Source organism: Netta rufina (genome assembly GCF_964035555.1).
Source record: "Netta rufina genome assembly, chromosome: 8".
NCBI lineage: Eukaryota > Metazoa > Chordata > Aves > Anseriformes > Anatidae > Netta > Netta rufina.
The window spans coordinates 22,889,999-22,908,263 of record NC_140131.1 but is presented as its reverse complement, the minus strand read 5'-3'; the positions used below and the strand labels follow the sequence as shown (position 1 = coordinate 22,908,263).

At 63.0% G+C, this 18,265-nt stretch overlaps 3 protein-coding genes across 6 annotated transcripts; 1 reads left to right on the top strand and 2 right to left on the bottom strand.

Moving 5' to 3' along the window:
• Window positions 1-164: 164 nt before the first annotated feature.
• On the bottom strand, window positions 165-3,405 carry LOC311212072 (flavin-containing monooxygenase 5-like; the record flags this gene model as incomplete). The annotated part of the gene is made up of 8 exons (XM_084291178.1): window positions 165-522; window positions 603-675; window positions 1,006-1,355; window positions 1,433-1,632; window positions 1,949-2,091; window positions 2,178-2,340; window positions 2,420-2,608; window positions 3,271-3,405. 8 exons carry the CDS (start codon window positions 3,403-3,405, stop codon window positions 165-167), a joined length of 1,611 nt encoding a protein of 536 aa, XP_084147304.1.
• Window positions 3,406-4,002: 597 nt separating this feature from the next.
• On the bottom strand, window positions 4,003-12,259 carry LOC311212162 (flavin-containing monooxygenase 5-like). Its single transcript, XM_084291329.1, has 10 exons — window positions 12,213-12,259; window positions 11,125-11,604; window positions 6,894-7,016; window positions 6,502-6,690; window positions 6,260-6,422; window positions 5,887-6,029; window positions 5,509-5,708; window positions 5,046-5,395; window positions 4,840-4,912; window positions 4,003-4,713 (listed from the first exon to the last, which is right to left on the bottom strand). The coding sequence occupies exons 2-10, from the start codon at window positions 11,563-11,565 to the stop codon at window positions 4,368-4,370; spliced, it is 2,028 nt and encodes a 675-aa protein (XP_084147455.1). The 5' UTR covers window positions 11,566-11,604; window positions 12,213-12,259; the 3' UTR covers window positions 4,003-4,367.
• A 204-nt stretch (window positions 12,260-12,463) lies between these two features.
• Window positions 12,464-17,814, top strand: FAM78B (family with sequence similarity 78 member B; the record flags this gene model as incomplete). 4 transcript variants are annotated; one of them, XM_084291321.1, is made up of 2 exons in its annotated part: window positions 12,464-12,726; window positions 15,389-17,814. In XM_084291321.1, the coding sequence occupies 2 exons, from the start codon at window positions 12,464-12,466 to the stop codon at window positions 15,909-15,911; spliced, it is 786 nt and encodes a 261-aa protein (XP_084147447.1). In that variant the 3' UTR covers window positions 15,912-17,814. The 4 variants fall into 4 exon arrangements, with proteins under 4 accessions (XP_084147447.1, XP_084147450.1, XP_084147449.1 ...); XM_084291324.1 differs by lacking the exon at window positions 12,464-12,726 and adding an exon at window positions 14,784-14,869; XM_084291323.1 differs by lacking the exon at window positions 12,464-12,726 and adding an exon at window positions 14,813-15,097.
• Window positions 17,815-18,265: the final 451 nt, after the last annotated feature.

Here is an 18,265-nt window from a genome sequence, read left to right as displayed (position 1 = left end):
TAAGCACATGACCATATAGCTATACGACCATATAGCCACACAACCATATAACCACAGGACCATATAGCCATACGACCATATAGCCATACGACCATACAGCCACACGGCTATATGACCAACAGCACAAGGCAGCCACCAGGACCCCAATTCCCCTTCCTTTCGGGCTAAGTGGAGAGCGAGACGTAGATGAGCGTGGCGGCGATCAATCCGATGCTGAAGCACACCTTGAGGAGGTGCGGCACCGAGCTGGAGCGCGGCCCCGAGCGCCCGGCCGCGCCGCACAGGGGCTGGAGGACGCGCTGCCGCTGGGTCAGGATGGCGGCACGGGCGCCCTGCCAGGCTCCCGGGCCCCGCAGGCGGTACTGGTAGGGCGTGCAGGGCCCCAGCAGCACCTCCAGTGCCAGCAGGGGGTCGGTGAGGAAGAGCAGGGGCAGGTTGGGCTTGACGCCCAGCTGGCAGGCCAGCTCGTCCATGTAGGGGATGTAATCCACCTGGATGGTGTGCCGCCGGCTCGCCACGTACCTGCGGGCAGGGAGGGAGGCTCGGTGTGTGGGCACCGGGGAAGGGGTGACGGCAGGGGGAATGCTTTGTAGGGTCCTTACCGCTTGGCCATCTTCTCCTTGGTTTGTGCAATGTCGGCCAGCATGGTGCTGGTTGGTGGCAGCTCCTGCAGCCCTGGGGAAGGAGAAGAAGGAGGGAGAGCCGTGCTCCCGGCTGATGTGGGCCTCTGTACCCAGCGTGGCCTCTGCTCGTGCTTTGCCACCGAGCAGGGAGCAAGAGGGAGGCATGTGCAAAGAAAGAAAAGGGAGAAAGTAGGCTGCAGGCAAGGAGACCTGTTACCAACCCCGCAAGATTAAAAAGTGCAAGGCTTGTTGTGAAATGCAGTGTTGGTTTTTGTTCCTACACAGGAGGAGAACAAAAGGAGGAGGAGGTGCCACCAGCTGAACGACTTGGCTTTGCTGCACCTGGAAGATCCTGGCTGCACCCTCCACCCACCTCGCTTACCTTTGAAGACGTGGGTGGCCCAGCGACACTGGAGCTCCGAGATGGGCATGATGGCTCCCAGGGGCTGGATGAAGCCGATGAAAGCCAGCGTCGGCTTCTCCAGGCCGACGGGGAACATGAATTTGTAGAGAGAGGCCTGGTTCTCCACCACCTTCACACACTCCTCGAGGAAGGGGAAGGAGAAGCTGTACCCCGTGGCAAAGACAACAGCGTCGATATCTTCCCTGGTGCCGTCCTCGAAGATGGCAGATGTCTCCGTGAACTCCTGGATGTTGGGCTTCACCCGCACCCTGCCCGAAATGATGCGGTTGGGCAGGTCGTCGTTGATGGTCGCGTGCTGACTGAGGGCCCTGGAGGACACAGACAGAGCTCGTGGGGCCAGGCTGGGGGCACCAGCAGGTCCCCGCGGCACTGCCTGGGTGCTCACCGGTGCTGGGGCTGCAGGCCGTAGAGCGAGTGGTCAAAGCGGGCGTTGAGCTTCCTCTCTAGCACGAAGTTGCTCACGGAGAGGGGCAGCAGGCTCTGGAGGAGCTGGATGAAGCGGCTGAGGTAGGAGAAGTCGAAGGGGTAGCCACCTTCCGCCACCCGGTGCATCACCCAGGCCCCGCGCTTGGTGCTGAGGAAGACCTGGGAGGAAGGAGAAGGGAGGCAGCGGTGTCGAGCCACGTCCCACTGCGGTCCTGTTCAGGTACTCTTCGACCCCACTGTGCCCCTTGGATGGATTGAGAGGGGATGAGGTGCTTTGGATGGGTGCAGTGCTGGAGGGAGGGCAGATATTGTTTGGTGCCCTCTGGAATCGGATCGCTCTTTCAATAAATACCCTAGTGAGGGACATTTCATCTTGCTGCCGGCCCAAACTCAGATTGCTTGGGCTGGGAATAAAATCAGGCTGGGAGCAAAGAGGAGCAGGAGAGTGTCGAGCCTGGCTGGCTCCGCAGCTCACCTGCTTGGCCGTGTGGCTCAGCTCCACCGCGATATCGATGCCCGAATTCCCGGTGCCGACCACCACGACCTGCTTCCCCGTGAAGGCCCGCGGGCTCTTGTAGTCCCGGCTGTGCAAGTACCAGCCCTCAAAACTCTCCAGCCCTGCAAGAAAAGAGCAAAGCCGTGCCGGGTGCAGGTGGGTGGCCTCGGGAGAGGTAAGCACCTGGTGGCAGGGGTGCGGGGCGTACCGGGGAAGGCGTGCAGCGGGAGGTGCGCGTCGGTGTGGTGCCCGGTGCACACCAGCACGGCGTCAAAGACATCCGACTGCTGCTTGCCCTCGCTCTCGGTCACCACCTCCCAGCGGCCCGTGGAGGCGAAGTCGGGGCTCTTGGACACGCGGCACACGCTGGTCTGGGCAGGGGGGAGCGGGAATCAGCGTCTTGCAGCCCCCTGGACCCCCGTGTCCCCCCCCAAAGTCCCCGTCTCTCACCCTGAAGCGGACGTGCCGCAGCAGGTCGAAGCGCCAGGCGTACATGCGGAAGTACTCCATGATCTTGGAGTGGTGCATGTAGTTGGGGAAGTCGTCGGGGATGGGGAAGTCGCTGAAGCACATCATCTCCTTGGAGGTGTTGATGATGACGGAGCGGTAGATGCTGGCGCGGCCCTCCTCGGGCTGCTCCTGCGGGCGCGGGGCACGGCTCAGCGCCAGCCAGGGGGAGATTCGAGGGGTTCCCAAAGCCCCCCGTGGTGCCACTGCCCCACGAGCCCCACAGGGTGCTGGTGTCAGCTCAGTGGCTGTTCCTGCTCTCAGTGTCTCTGCCTTGGCTCTGCTCCATCACTGTTCTGCACCCACCACGGGCAAAAGCAGCGTTGTTGTAGCCAAGCAGCCCCAAAACCCGGGCTGGTGCCGTGCAGCGTGCCCCAGGCTCCCGTGCTCGTGGCAGGGCAGGGCAGGGCAGCGCGGCACGCCTGGTTGGCGGGGGTCCCGGCGGAAAGAGGCAGCAGCAGCGCTCGGCGGGGGCAGGAACAAATCCGGGGGTTCCCCCGGGCAGGCAGCGCCTGGTGCCGGTGCGTGGGAGAGGCAGAGGAGCAGGGAGAGGAGCAGCCCGGGCTGCCAGGGCCGGGCTGGGCAGGAGGGGACGGGGACAGGTAGGGAAGGGACGCCAGCAGCAGCAGAGCAGCTGGGGAGCTGCGGGGTGGGCACGGGGAAAGGGAAGGGTGGGAGTGAAGCCAGCGGGGAAGGGAGGGGATGGGAAGAGCGAAGCCAGAGCAGCGAGCCCCGGGGTGAGGGCTGGCCCCAGTCGCGGGTCCATGGGCAGCCTGAAATGGTGTGGGGCTTACCTGGAAGCGCCACAGCCCCCCGATGTCCCCGCTCCTCTCGAAGCAGGTGGGCTCCAGGCCCTCGTCCAGGCAGCATTTCAGGGCGCACAGGCCCGAGGCGCCGGCACCGATGACGGCCACTCTCTGGGCAGCCATGGCCGGCGGTGGCAGCAAGGTGAGGCTGGCGGGGGGCACAGGAGGCGTGCGGGGCCGCTCGGGCAGCACCAGGCGTCCCGGTGCTTCCCAGCAGGGGTGGCCGAGGGCAGCGGGGGCATTGCGAGAGGTTTCATCCAGACGTGATCTACAGGTTCCCACGGCGCCGCGCCACACCTCCCGCCCGCCCGCCCTCCCTCCGCAAAGGGGTCATTATCTTCGGGAAGCACTTAACCACCTCGGAGAGCCACCCCCAGGAATTTCCTGGGTGTGGGGGCTGAGCCGTGGCCCCGCTCCAAATTTTGGCAAGTCACGGGGTGGAAAACGAGATGGGGGGGATGCTCCGGGCACCGCTGCCAGCCTCGGTGTGTGGTGGCCGGGGCAGCCGGCGCTGTGCCAGGTCCCCAACCCGTGTCCCCGTGGGGCCGTGTGTGACAGGGTGGGACAGATCTGTGCTGCTGTCACCCCAGGCATCTGCTCCAGCTCCGCGTGCCCCAGACAAGGCTGCTTTGCCGTGGATGTATGGGTGTGTATGCATAGCCCAAGCTGTGCGTGTCCCCAGCATGCAGGGGGATGTGAATAATAGGACAGGTTCCTGGCTCTGTTTAAGACACTTTAATCCAGTTAGAAAATTCACCGTGCCTTCGCCGTGAAGGTATCAGCATCGGGGGAGGCCCCTTGGGTATGCACGTGACAGAACAGCCCAGCCAGTCCCCGCTGGGTGCCAGCAGTGCCTGAGCAGAGTGGAGTTTTCCCTACACAAGGGCAGGGTTTTTCCCCCATCCTGCTGCAGCCGCGGGGCATTATTTGGGGCTGCCACATCTGGGAGGCTCCAGTGCCTCAGCTTTGCTGCTCAGGGCCGTGCCAGCAAGCGGATCGCCCTCCGGGCACAGGGGGCACGGCTGCCGTGGGGACGCACGGACCCCCCCTGCCCTTGCCAACCCCACCAGGCAGCGAGCGGGGGCCTAGAGGAGGAGGAAGATGACGGCGAAGACGGCCACGGCCACGGCCAGCTTGCGGAGGAGCGGCAGGACGGAGGCCGAGCTGTTCTCCTCCACGGGCCGCGTCTGCAGGGGCTGGAGGACGCGCTGCCGCTGGGTCAGGATGGCGGCGCGGGCGCCCTGCCAGGCTCCCGGGCCCCGCAGGCGGTACTGGTAGGGCGTGCAGGGCCCCAGCAGCACCTCCAGCGCCAGCGGGGGGTCGGTGAGGAAGAGCAGGGGCAGGTTGGGCTTGACGCCCAGCTGGCAGGCCAGCTCGTCCATGTAGGGGATGTAATCCACCTGGATGGTGTGCCGCCGGCTCGCCACGTACCTGCGGGCAGGGAGGGAGGGCTGGAGCCCTTTCTCTGCTGGCACGTAGCCACGGGAGCCCATCGGCAGCCCCCGCTAGCCCACGGTGCCCCTGCCTCATCCCAGCTGGTTCCTGGCAGGGTCTTACCGCTTGGCCATCTCTTCCTTCTTGTGCTTGATGTCAGCCTCCATGGCGTGCCTCGGCGGCAGCGTGCTCAGCCCTGGGGGGAAGAGGCACACCTCAGGGGGCTGCACGAGCAAAGGCACGGCTGGCTGCTGCCTCCCAGACACGGCTGGGCACCGTCTGCCCCAGCTGTGGGGCTGCAGGCTCCGGGGGCATTTTGCCTCGCTTACCCTTGAAGACGCGGGTGGCCCAGCGACACTGGAGCTCCGAGATGGGCATGATGGCTCCCAGGGGCTGGATGAAGCCGATGAAAGCCAGCGTCGGCTTCTCCAGGTCGACGGGGAAGACGTATTTGTAGAGGGAGACCTGGTTCTCCACCACCTTCACACACTCCTCGAGGAAGGGGAAGGAGAAGCTGTACCCCGTGGCAAAGACCACGGCGTCGACGTCTTCCCTGGTGCCGTCCTCGAAGATGGCAGATGTCTCCGTGAACTCCTGGACGTTGGGCTTCACCCGCACCCTGCCCGAAATGATGCGGTTGGGCAGGTCGTCGTTGACGGTCGGGTGCTGGTCGAAGACCCTGGAGGACACAGAAGGAGCCGTCAGGGCAGCGGGGTGGGGAGAATCTGCGGTGTCCTGCCCCGGGGGGGGCTCGTCCCCGGGGGTGGCGTTGGAGGGCGCGTCCCTCGTCACCTGTGCTTTGGCTTCAGGCCGTAGTGCGCGTGGTCGAACCTCATGTTGAGCTGCCGCTCCGCGAAGCCGCTCGCCATGGAGGAGGTGAGCAGCTGCTGCATCAGGGCCTTCAGGCGGGTGGTGAAGACGATGTCGATGGGGTAGCCCTGCTGCCCAACGCGGTTGAAGATCCACGCGCCGCGGCGGGTGCTGAGGAAGACCTGGGCGAAGGGGGAAGTCACCTCCTGAGAGCTGTGGTGGTCGTGGGGACACCAAGGACCCCCAAAAATGGGTGTCCTTGTGGAGATGGTGGTCCCAAGCCTGCGGTGTCCCACCTGGGGACGGTGCCACCGGGCACGGGGACGCTCTGCCCGCGGGGACCCCGCTGCTGCTGCTCACCTGCTTGGCCGTCTGGCTGATCTCCACAGCCAGGTCCGAGCCCGAGTTCCCGATCCCGATGATAACAACCCTCTTGTCCCTGAAGTCCTGCGGGTCCTTGTAGTCACGGCTGTGCAGGTAGCGGCCCTTGAACTTCTCGATGCCTGTGGGGAGGGAGGAGGGATGCTGTGCCGGGCTGGAGGCCACCCCAAAACGAAGCAGGATCCGTGCTGTGACCCCGGGGAGCCTTCCCTGGCTCTGCCAGACCCACCCCAGGGCCAAACCACGCAGGAAAACCCATGGAACCGGGAGAAAAAGCAGCGAGGAGAGCAGGCACAGCCACAGCACGGCTTTTGGGGGGCTTTTTTTTCACAGCGAGGGGCGCGGGGCGTACCGGGGAAGGCGTGCAGCGGGAGGTGCGCGTCGGTGTGGTGCCCGGTGCACACCAGCACGGCGTCAAAGACATCCGACTGCTGCTTGCCCTCGCTCTCGGTCACCACCACCCAGCGGCCCGTGGAGGCGAAATCGGGGCTCTTGGACACGCGGCACACGCTGGTCTGGGCAGGGGGGAGCGGGAATCAGCGTCTTGCAGCCCCCTGGACCCTCATGTCCCCCCCCAAGGTCCCCGTCTCTCACCCCGAAGCGGACGTGCCGCAGCAGGTCGAAGCGCCGGGCGTACATGCGGAAGTACTCCATGATCTTGGAGTGGTGCATGTAGTTGGGGAAGTCGTCGGGGATGGGGAAGTCGCTGAAGCACATCATCTCCTTGGAGGTGTTGATGATGACGGAGCGGTAGATGCTGGCGCGGCCCTCCTCGGGCTGCTCCTGCGGGCGCGGGGCACGGCTCAGCACCCCTCTGTCCCCGGCCCCACGCAGGTCACTGCCTCGTGACAGAGCCAGGGGGGTTCTGCCACCGTGAGACTCCCCAGGACCCACTGGGACGTGCACAGATCCTGCCCCAGGACCGTGGCCGGCTTCGGTGCCCTGCTGACACCCGCAGCCAGCACGGCTTACCTCCAACCTCTTACCTCAAACCTCCACAGCCCGCCGATGTCCCTGCTCCTCTCGAAGCAGACGGGCTCCAGCCCCTCGTCCAGGCAGGCTTTGATGGCGCACAGCCCGCTGCTGCCCCCGCCGATGACGGCCACCCGCCTCGCCATGCCGCCCTGCGCCACCCAGCCTCGGCCGGGGCCGCTTGTGGCCTGGCTTTATGGCGCTCGGCGGCGAGGGGGAGCCTCCCCTGCCCTCACTCCTCCCACGGAGCCACGGGGCAGGCTGCCAGCTCTTGGCTCGCTCCGGCTGCTTCGTTTTTCCGGCAGAGATTTGGGCCAGCAGCCGCCCCGGCACCCGCTTGGGGTCCCCCGCTGCGGGGGACACCTCGGGGGGCTGCCCGGAGCGGGGCAAGGGGCAGCTCAGCCCCGCGGTGTGCACGCTGGAAAATCAAACATTGCCTTGAACTTTTACCTGCAGGATTATCGGGATCAGCCCAGACCTGCTTACGCCGAACGCCGCTGGTACCCTGTGGGTGGGTGAAGTGGCTCTGGCTGCCCCGGGGGCACCCTCCCCGCGTTACCCACGTCCCCGCAGCCGTGGCTCGCTCCTGGCCGCCCCTTTCCCAGCCCCGCAGCCCCCCTCGGCTCTGCTGGGACCCCTCTGCCAGCTCCACGGGGCCAGCACAAGGAGGACAGCTCGTCTGGCCTTTCCTCCCGTCCCTCCCCACCCCGCTGCGCTGCGAAATGGCTGCACGGCTTGCTGTCGTGCTGTCCCCTCTCCTTTGGCAGCTGCCAGAGGAACCGAAAGTCCCCACAGGCCGGGACTCTGCCCCCGCTGTGCTCACGACCACAACCTCTGTGCTGCGTGGGACGGGCTGCCCGGTGCCCTGCTGCCCTCGCCGTGGCCTCGTGTGGGCATCAGTGCCATGGCTTTTTGTTTTTTTAACTTAATTTTTTTTCCAGGGATTTAATGGCCACGAGCAGCCCCACCTGGCCCTAATCATTCCTCACACCCCCAGCGCTATTTAAGCATTGCCCAGAGCCCTCACTCCCTGCCTGCTGTGCCTGCGGCCTCGCCACCATCAGTTTCCTGATTATCTGCACTCTTGGCTCATTTTGCAAGGTACGGTGGGACCAGCGCTGGCTGGCAGAGTCCCTGGCAGCTCTGCTGTTGCCCTCTACTCCCCCGCGATGCCTTCCCCCATAGGGCAGAAGGGGATTGCTGAAGCCCTGTTCCTCGCCTGCCGCCCAGTGGAAGGAGCAGCCTCACCTTCAGGAGGGTTTTGGGGAACGCAGGCAGGGATCTGAGCAGCCCTGGGCTGGGTGAGGGTCACGGCTTTCCCCTAGCCCCCCAGCGAGGCGATTCCCGCAGCAAGGGGGAACGTTTTAAGGCCCCAGGAGAGGGTGAGGCAGGAGCCGGACTCCCGGTGGTCCTCTCCTGCCAAGAAAAACTGGAAGAAAAGGTTGCCAGGATGAATGGTGGCAGTGCAGGGGAGCCGAGGCAGTTGGTACAGCTCCACATCGTTGCCCCTGGTTGACTGAAAATCCTGTGGATGGGGGAAAAAGAGCTGCAAAGCTCTGCACGGCGGCGTTAAGAGCAGGCTGCTGCTGCTGGGGGCTGCGTCCCCATCCCCTGCAGATCCCACGGATGGCCCAAACCCCCAGCTGCCCCCTTCCCTTCCCTGCAGCACTGGGAGCCAGGTGCCCGTGTCCCTGTTGGCCTTGGTGCAGCGCCTAAACCAGGGGCGATAGGAAGGAGACGCATTGCTCAGGAGGCAGAGCTCTTTATAAACCCGAGGACAGGCCCCAGCAGCATCATCACCTGTATTTACAGCGCACAGCTAACACGGGCAGCTGCAGGGAAACCTCTGTGAAGCCCCAGCTATTACACCCACTGCTGCCTAATGCAGCAGGTGCCCGGCGAGGGCACCCTGATTCACAGGATCAGCAGCGAGCTGCCAGGGGGGTGCACTGACCCCTCCCCGGGCTCTGCGTTGTCCCTGGGGAGCGCTCGGTGCCTGGAGCAGGGCGAGACAGCACCTAACCACAGGCCTGGGAGCCTGCAGCGTTGCTAGTGTGAAATTTTGGCTGGAGAAATATCAGTTCAAGTCCCGGTAGCCCCCTTTCTCTCTGTGTGTGCGTGTGTGGAGAGAACGGGGTGTGAGCCTCCTCCTCCGGGAGGCTCTCAGTGGGTCCAGAGAGCAAAGAGGGCAGGCGCGTTGAGCGGGGAGAGCCAGCAGTACTCCACCACGCTGTACAGCCCGTAGCCCAGCAGCAGGCCGAAGAGCACGTCCGTCACGTTGTGCCTGCCCAGCATCACCCTGGAGACGCCGACGACGAGGGCCCAGAGCACCACCAGCACCCGCAGCGGCACGGCGAGCACCAGGTGGTGCAGCACGAAGCGGCACACCAGGGCGGCGCGGGTGGCGTGGCCCGAGGGGAAGGAGTACTTGTCCACCGAGACGGTGACGAACATGTCCATCTTGTTGTGCGTGGGCCGCGGCCGCCGCACGATGCCTTTCACCACCGCCACCAGCACCAGGTCCAGCAGCAAGGCTAGGAGGAGGAAGAGGAGTGAGAAATAAGGTTAATTTCCTCGTGGGAAACGGGACAAAAACAGGAGGCGAGTTGTGAACTAAGGAAACGCAGAGCTACCAACGCCTGCCCAGAGAAGGCAGTCTGCTTCTGCCCGAGCACACCTCCGTCAGCACTCTGCTGTACGGCATTTATTGGTGTAAAACCTGGCATTTGCAGCTCAGGGCTCAAATCCTGCCTTGTTTTGAAAGCCCCAGCAGGGTTAACGTTCCCTCCTGCCTCTGCTGACTCAGCATGGCTCTGCACGCCCTGCTTTGACCCAGGTAAATGATCAATCCACCTCAGCTGCACCTTGGTGTGAGGGGGGGTCCCTGTGTCCTCAGTGGGTCTGGGGGCTTGCAGCTCCACATCTGGCTTCTCCCTGCTGCTGGGGGCACTGGTGTACAAGTTAAACACCCTTTACTCAGCTCTTAAAAATGGGGTGAACTAAACAACAGCAGCTTGCTCCCAGGAGTCTAAAGGCTGCTGTGGCAGAAGTCAGAGGTGAAATGTCTGAGAAATGCTCCGTCAGGACTTGGCAAGAGCAGCTGCTCGCACCGGGCAGCGCCTTCGCTATCTCAGCCCAGCTTGTGGTGCTGGCAGGAGCTGCTTCTTCCAGGGAAAGCTTGTCTGAGAGACTGATTTCTGCCCTATGGCCTGTGCCTGGGCACAAAGTCCTTCCTTCGGTCACTTTAGTTTACTCCCTTTGGTTAATCATTTAAGAACAAATGTTATTTGTGTTTTGTTTTGTTTTTTCTTAGAAGTAAACCTAGTTCAATCACTTCTTTTGGGAGATTCAGCTCATTCCCCACGTGGGTGCTGCAGGACCCCAAGGTGGGTGGCTCTAGCTGGACGCAGCCCTGGTGCCAGAACACGCCTGCTCTGAGTAATGGTTTTATACTAAAACAGGGCAGATTTAGATTAGATATTTGCAAAAAATTCTTCACTATGAGGGAGGTGAGGCACTGAACAGGCTGCCCAGAGAAGCGGTGTTTGCCCCATCCCTGGAAGTGCCCAGGGCCAGGCTGGATGGGGCTGGGGGCAGCCTGGGCTGGTGGGAGGTGTCCCTGCCCATGGCAGGGGGTGGAACTGGGTGGGCTTTAAGCTCCCTTTCAACCCAAACCATTCTGTGGAAAGAGGGCAGAAGCCACCAGCTCCCTTCCCACCAGTGCTGTAATTTAGCCATACACTGCTAAATGGAAAAGATGCACGAAAGCATACAGTTCCCACCAAACAAACTGAGGTTCAAACAATCACTGTGAGACACCTATAATTTCCCAACTTAAAAGTTGGGAATCCAGAAAGGTCTGTTGTTCTGGCGCTACCGCTGCTTCAAAGTGAGCAAAAATGAATTTACATATACCTCCTAGGATAGGATGCTGGAGGGAAAGAGTACAGCACCAGGTGTGATTAAAATGCATGCTTTGGGTGAAGTTTCCACATTGGCTTTTACAGATCAGTGCCTGCAGCGAGCCCACGGGCACAGTGTTTGGAAACTGGAGCAGCCACCCGGGTGCCACACGGACACAGGTTTTTGGAAGCCGGAGCAGCCACCCATGTACCGCATGGGCACAATGTCTGGAAGCTGGAGCAGCCACCCAGGTACTGCAGCTCCTGGCAGACGTGCCAGCTGCTGGGAACCAGACGGCTCCCCCCGGGCTGTGACACCCAGCTTTCCTCAGCTCTTCCCCACCCCTCTGGCCCCATCCTCCCGCCGTGGCGGCCCCCTCCCGGCCTCACCAAACAGCAGGTTGAGCAGCACCTCCCTGGCAGCCGAGCTGTCGCTCTGGCAGAGCCCGTAGAAGGTGCCCAGCAGCCAGGGGATGCCGTGCCCCGACACCTCCACCACCTTCAGCAGCGGCCGGGCGCTGCCCCAGGCCGAGGCCTCCCCGGCGCACACTCCCAGGCGCTTGGAGGCCCAGAGGTCGACGGCGAGCAGGGAGCTGAGGGCGATGCCCACGAAGGATGGGTTCAGCCTCATGCAGTCCTCCTCGGGCAGCGGTGGGGGCGCGGAGCCCCCGGACTCACGGCGGCGGTTCGGGCTGTCCGGGACCGTGGGGCCGCGCTGGCTCAGCAGGGACACGAACTCCGGGCGGCCGGCGCGGCGCTCGCGGCTGCTGCGAGGGCTGGGCATGGCGCCGGGATGGGGACCGGGACCGGGATGGGACCAGACCTGGAGAGGCCAAGGCGGGTCACCCACTGCTGGGCTGCCTCCTGCTGTCACCTCACAGGCCCAGCTGCCCCTGGTGCCCCCCAGGTACCTCTCTGGTGTCCCTCAGTGCCCTTGGGTATCCCCGAATATCCCTCTGGTGCCTCCTGGTACCCCTCTGGTGCCCCCTGTACTCCCCCAGTGCCCTCTGGTACCCTCCTGGTATCCCCTCAGTGCCCCCAGTATCCCCCAAGTGCCTCCTGTACTCTCCCAGTGCCCTCCGGTACCCTCCCGGTATCCCCTTAGTGCCCCCAGTATCCCCCAGCTACCCCTCTGGTGCCCCTTGTACCCTCCCGGTACCTCTCCGGTGCCCTCTGCTATCCTTCCCGTACCTCTTGGTGCCCACCAGTACCCTCCCAGTATCCCCTCAGTGCCTCCCAGTCTCCCCTAATTCCCCCTCCGGTGCCCCCTGTACCCTCCCGGTACCTCCCCGGTACCCCCTATACCCCCCCGGTACCCTCCCGGTCCCCCCCCAGTCTCCCCCAAGCCCCCCCCCGGTGCCCCTTGTACCCCCCCGTTACCCCCTGTACCCCCCCGTACCCCCCGTTCCCCCCGGTGCCGCCCCCCGTTACCACAGCGACCGCAGCGGGCGCCGCCGCCTCCTTCCTTTCCCCTAGCGGCGGTGCCGGCGGACGGTGGCCGCCGAGGGCCTGAAAAGCAGCGGCGGCGGCGCCTTCGCCCTCCCGGTGCCGGTGCCGGTGCCGGTGCCGGTGCTGGGCGGCGATGGCGATGATGCCGGGGCTGGGGGGGACCGGGCGCCGTGCCCCGCGGCTGGGCGGGGGGTGAGCTCGGTGCCACCGGCAGGGAGGAGCAGGCAGCGGCCATGGGTTGCCTGCAGAGCGTGGCGTGCAAGGCGCGGGTGCGGCGGGAGCAGATCGTGGTGTCCGACGTGTCCGCCACCATCGAGCCCGCCGCCACCGCCATCGAGGAGAGCTCGCCCGTGGTGCTGCGCTACCGCACGCCCTACTTCCGCGCCTCCGCCCGCGTCCTCATGCCGCCCATCGCCCGCCGCCACACCTGGGTGGTGGGCTGGATCCAGGCCTGCAACCACATGGAGTTCTACAACACCTACAGCGACCTCGGCGTGTGAGCTGCGGGCGTGTGGGGTGGCGGCGGTGGGGTGCGTGGTGGGGTTGGTGTGATGTCTTGGGGGCGGGGTGAGGGGCTGCCGGGGGTCCCGGTGCTGTTGCATGGTGGGGATGGGGGCTCTGGGGCTGTGCTGTAAGGGGTTGGAGGTCGCGGTGTGGTGCTGTGAGGTGGTGGGGTCCCGGCACTATTACATGATAGGGATGGAGGTTCTGGTACTATTATATGATAGGGATGGAGGACCTGGTACCATTCCTTAAGAGGTCAGAGACCCCATAGTGGTGCTGTGAGGTGGTGGGGTCCCAGCACTACTAAGTGATGGGGATGGAGGTCGTGGTACCATTACGTGATGGGGATGGAGGTCCTGATGCTGTTCATTAAGAGGTCAGAGACCCCATAGTGGTCCTGTGAGGTGATGGGATCCCAGCACTATTATGTGATGGGGATGAAGGTCCTGGTGCCGTTCCTCACAAGGTCAGAGACCCCATAGTGGTGCTGTGAGGTGATAGGGTCCCAGCACAGTTATGTGATGAGGACAGAGGCCCTGGGGCTATTCTGTAAGGGGTCAGAGGCCACAGTGTGGTGCCGTGACATAGTGGGGTCCCAGCACTACTACGTGATGGGGATGGAGGTTCTGGTACCATTACGTGATGGGGATGGAGGTCCTGATGCTGTTCATTAAGAGGTCAGAGACCCCATAGTGGACCTGAGAGGTAATGGGGTCCCAGCGCAGTTACATGATGGGGACCGAGGGCCTGGTGCCATTCCATGAGGGGCCAGAAACCCTAGTGTGGTTCTGTGAGGTGATGGGGTCCCGGTACCATTATGTGATGGGGATGGAGGTCGTGGTACCATTACATGACGGGGATGGAGGTCCTGGTGCCATTCCTTAAGAGGTCAGAGACCCCATAGTGGTTCTGTGAGGTGATGGGGTCCCAGCGCAGTTCCATGATGGGGACAGAAGGCCCTGGTGCCATTCTGTAAGGGGTCAGAGGCCACAGTGTGGTGCTGTGAGGTGATGGGGTCCCGGCACCACTATGTTATAGGGATGGAGGTCCTGGTAACATTACGTGATGGGGACAGAGGACCTGGTACCGTTCCTTAAGAGGTCAGAGACCCCAGTGAGGCCCTGTGAGGTGATGGGGTCCCACTGCCATTACATGATGGGACAGAGACCCCACTGCCATTCTGTGCAGGGCCAGACACCCCAGTGTGGTCCTGTGAGGTGATGGGGTCCCGCTGCCATTACATGATGGGACAGAGGCCCTGGCACCATCCCATAAGGCACCACAGACCCCATAGCAGTCCTGTGAGGGGGTGGGCCCCCAGCGTGGTCCTGTGAGGGGTCAGGGACACCGGTGCCATTACACGATGTGGACAGAGGCCCCAGCACGGTTCCCCGCTGTCCTCCCTCGACACCATGGCCTCGTGTCCCTTGTTGCCGCCCTGTCGGGAGCGTTTTGAGGTGAAACCCCTTGAAGGCTCCACGCAGGTGGCTCAGGAGGACACCAAGGAGCACATCTGCAGCCAGGCCCATCCCCGGCCCGTCCCACCGACCTCATTTCTCCCGGTTCCTTCCCCGGGAGCAGCAGAGCCCTGATTTCTCTCAGGCAGTGAGGGGGGGCTCGCAGAAAGCCCCATGGGGCCCGCGTGGCCCCGGCTGGGGCTGGAGCAGCTCCCCCGGCCCCGCTCTGCTCCTTGACCACCTCTCGCTCTGGGTGGCTTTAAATTTAAAATCATGGATTCAGCATCCAAAGCGTGTGGGTTTTCCCATTCTCGGGACTTTAGGAAAGACGCCCGGGAGCTGGGCTAGGGCTTGCCAGAGCCAGGTGGCCGCCGTCCCCGTTCCCAGCTCGTAGCGGCCACGTGGAGATCCCCTGCCTCGCCGCGCCCGCCTGGCGGTGTTCGTGTGGGCCACAGCCAAGATTTTGGCTGGAATTTCCCCCCCCCCCACAACCCCAGCAGCGCGGCAGGGATTTCATCACAGCGGCAGCAGGCGTAATTGTGATATTTAATTGCTGCACATGTGTCTCAGCCTATATTTAGGGGTGTAGGAACGGCAGACGGAGCTGCAGGCATGGGGGGAGCTGCTCCAGGCTCGGCGTGTGCGGTCGTGGCGGTGCTGCAGCTGACACACAGCGAGGTGTTTTTTTCTCTTTTTCTCCTTTCTTTCTTTAGATCGAGAGCTGATTAAGGAGAGCGTGACCCGCGAAAGGCTCAGAAATGAGTTTTGGCCCGTTTGGTTAGATGGCAGGTTAATTAAAATGCTGTTGTGCTGGCAGAGCGGAGGCTTCTGCTGGCCCCGACTGACTCAGCGAAGGAGCTGAAGACAAATTTGTGCTTGAATGAGGTCCTCGGTGGCTTCCTGCAGGTGGGAAGATGGTTCCCAAGCTCTGCTCTTGAGTCAGCGCTGCCGGAGGGAGGATCTGGTGGCTGATGCCAGAGACGGGCTCTGGTGCGTGGCTCTGGCTGGGCACGAAGCCTCCGGTGGCTGCAGGAGAAATGGCTTTTTCTGGGGGATTTCGGACTGAATCGTTATCCCTTTATCTGTGCTCTTTCCCCCTGGTCTAAAGCAGGTGCTGGCACACTGGGGCTCGCCTCAGTCCCTCCCTTGCTGTCTCCGATTCCCCGATAACCTGCCCCTTCTCTCTCTGTTCCCTAGGTCGAGCTGGGAGCTGCCCGACCTGCGAGAAGGAAGAGTAAAAGCCATCAGCGACTCCGATGGGGTGAGCTACCCCTGGTACGGCAACACCACGGAAACGGTGACCTTGGTCGGCCCCACGAACAAGATCTCCAGGTTCTCGGTGAGCATGAACGACAACTTCTACCCCAGCGTGACGTGGGCTGTCCCCGTGAGCAACAGCAACGTGCCGCTGCTGACCAGGATTAAAAGGGACCAGAGCTTCACCACCTGGCTGGTGGCCATGAACACCACCACCAAGGAGAAGATCATCCTGCAGACCATCAAGTGGAGGATGCGAGTGGACATTGAGGTCGATCCCATGCAGCTCCTGGGGCAGCGGGCACGGCTGGTGGGCAGGACTCAGCAGGAGCAGCCCCGGATCCTGAGCAGGATGGAGCCCATCCCGCCCAACGCACTAGTGAAACCCAACGCCAACGATGCCCAAGTCCTCATGTGGAGACCCAAGCGAGGCCAGCCCATCGTCGTGATACCGCCCAAGTAGCGCAGCACCGGGGCGCGTGCCGACGCGCGGGGTTCCTGAGCCAAAGCAGACCTCCTGGGTTCGCCTGCCTTTCGTAGCTGCGCTTGGAAACACGGCTTCTCCTCAGCTGGAAAGAGAGCGTCAGCCTGGCCCGGCCGCCGAGCTGGTGGATCCCCCAGGAGGTGGATTTGAGGGCTGGTGGCTGGAAAAGAGGCTGGCTTGGCTAACCACCTCCTGCTTCCCTGCAGGGAGACGTGAGGAGCGAGAGCGCCATCCAACCGTGCCTGTGGCAAATGCTGCTTCCACCCTGCCAGCCGTAGAAGAGTCGAGACCACGCCTGCCAGTCGGGGCGGGGGGCTCTGCGCAGCCGCCCTGCCCCTGGGTGTCTCTACCTATGCATTTGGGATGGATAATCAGCCCGTTGTCACGCTCGCTGGGACTTGGCAGGGCCTGGGAGCAGCGCGGGAACCCGGTGACAGGGGGTGTCTGTGCCCGAGAGGGGCTCCCCGCAGCGGGACGTTTTGCATGCATCTCGGTGTGTTTGGAGTAGTCGTGAATGTAGGAGGTGGCGTAGTTCATTCCCGTCTTGGAGTGAGACCTAAGGGCAGGTTACCCGTCCCTTAGTTTTAAGGTGCACTAAATCTTTGCAGTTCCTCAACCTCCCCCTCCCCATCCCCGCCAGCCCTTTTCTTTCCTTTTTATTTTTATTTTTATTTTATTTTTTTTTTTTTTTGCAGAAGCAAAAATGAATCCTCAGCCAGCAGAGAAGCCGCGAGCGGCGCCTGTTTACCCAGGCGAGGGAGAGCAGGCAGTTACTGACGGCGTTTGCATGGTAGCCAAAAATCCTTGGAGGTACTCCAGGATTCGGGTGCTTCCACTGCCGACGGGAGCCCGTGAGCGACAAGTTGGGCGCTTGCTCATCTTCCCTGCAAACGCCTGCTCGTGTGGGGACCTCATCCGGAGCCACCTGCGGAGCTGAGCAGCTCAGGGGTGCGCACGGGGAGGAGGAGGGCGCGCTGCCTCGTGCCGCTGCAGCTGTCTGGCAGATAAGGGATTCCTTTTTACTTGCCTTTCTCCTCGCCCCCTGCCCTTGCCTCGCCGCCCGGACCGCTGGCATCGTTCTGGTCGGCGAGGAGGTGCTGGTGCTGCGGGCTGGGCACTCAATTCCCTGCTTTTTTTGGCAGGGGAGCAACATTTTTTCTCTTTCAGCTGTGCCCTGGTGGTTGCACCCTCCTGGATGCAGCAGAGGCAGGAGCCACGGCGGCTCTGCCCCTGCCCAGGGCCAGCTTCGGGCTCCCTGTGTTCCCCGAGGGGCCTGGGCAGACGAATGTGGCTTTTGCTGCTTTCCCTTCTCTCTTCGCTTCGCCCTGCTGTCCCTCTGTCTGTGAGGTTTTGCTGCTGCGGGGCTGTGGGGTGCTTCCCCAGCGTGGGACACGCACCCCGAGCCTCTGGGAGCCGCTCCCTGCAGGCAGAGGGACTCCCCAGGCGTCTTAGACCAAAAATCCCTGTGAAATCCCCAGGCTATTCATGATCCTCGGCAGCGTTCGCCACGGGTTCGGCTCCTTCTGTCCCTTCTGGGAGCGCCGTGTGCCGGCACCTCGAGCACTTCCAGGCGCTGTGGGCTGCGGCCCCACTCGGCCTGGCGCAGGCAGAGGGGTTTGGTGGGCTGGGATCCGGCGGATTTCGGGTCAGTGAGGGCTGGGTGAACCCTTCTGCGAGGAGGGTGTGAAGGGGAGGCAGGCGCCGGGCTCTGGTTTGCTTTGCTCCCCTGCAGGGCGCCCCGTTTTTGGGAGATTCGGCCAGGGTTTTCATACCAACGCACAATCACAGCCATCGCTGATGTTTCCTTTCTCAAAAGTGTGCCTGGCAAGCCCTTGGAAACTTCGGGTCCAATTTGTTGTAAACTTTGAGGGAGGAGGCGGAGGGGGGAAGTACCTTTCGGTGCAAAATAAGAAAAAAACAAAAACAAAAAAAGTGTATTTTTGACCCGCTGGGGTTTTTCCCCCAGAGGCGATGGTCAGGGCAGCGGTGCTGGGAGCAGGAGGGTGCAGGTGTGGGGCCGCCGCCTCCCTCCTTCCCTGCTCCCAGCCGGCGCCTCGTTATCTCAGGGAGGATCCCGAGGTGCCCCCTTCTCCTCCATCCCCTGGCGTTTTTGGGGCCGTGCCCCCACGCCGCTCGGGCGCTGCGGGAAGCGTCCGTCCGTCCCTCTGGCTTCAGGGCATGGCTTCGTGGTGCAGGGGAACGCCTGCGGGGCAGGCGCCGGCACTGCCGCCCCTCTCCTCCCCGGCTTATTTATTTATTTATTCCCCTATTTGTATTTATTTATTTATTTATTTGGCGTTTATTTATTGATTTGTATTTATCGACGGCTGGAA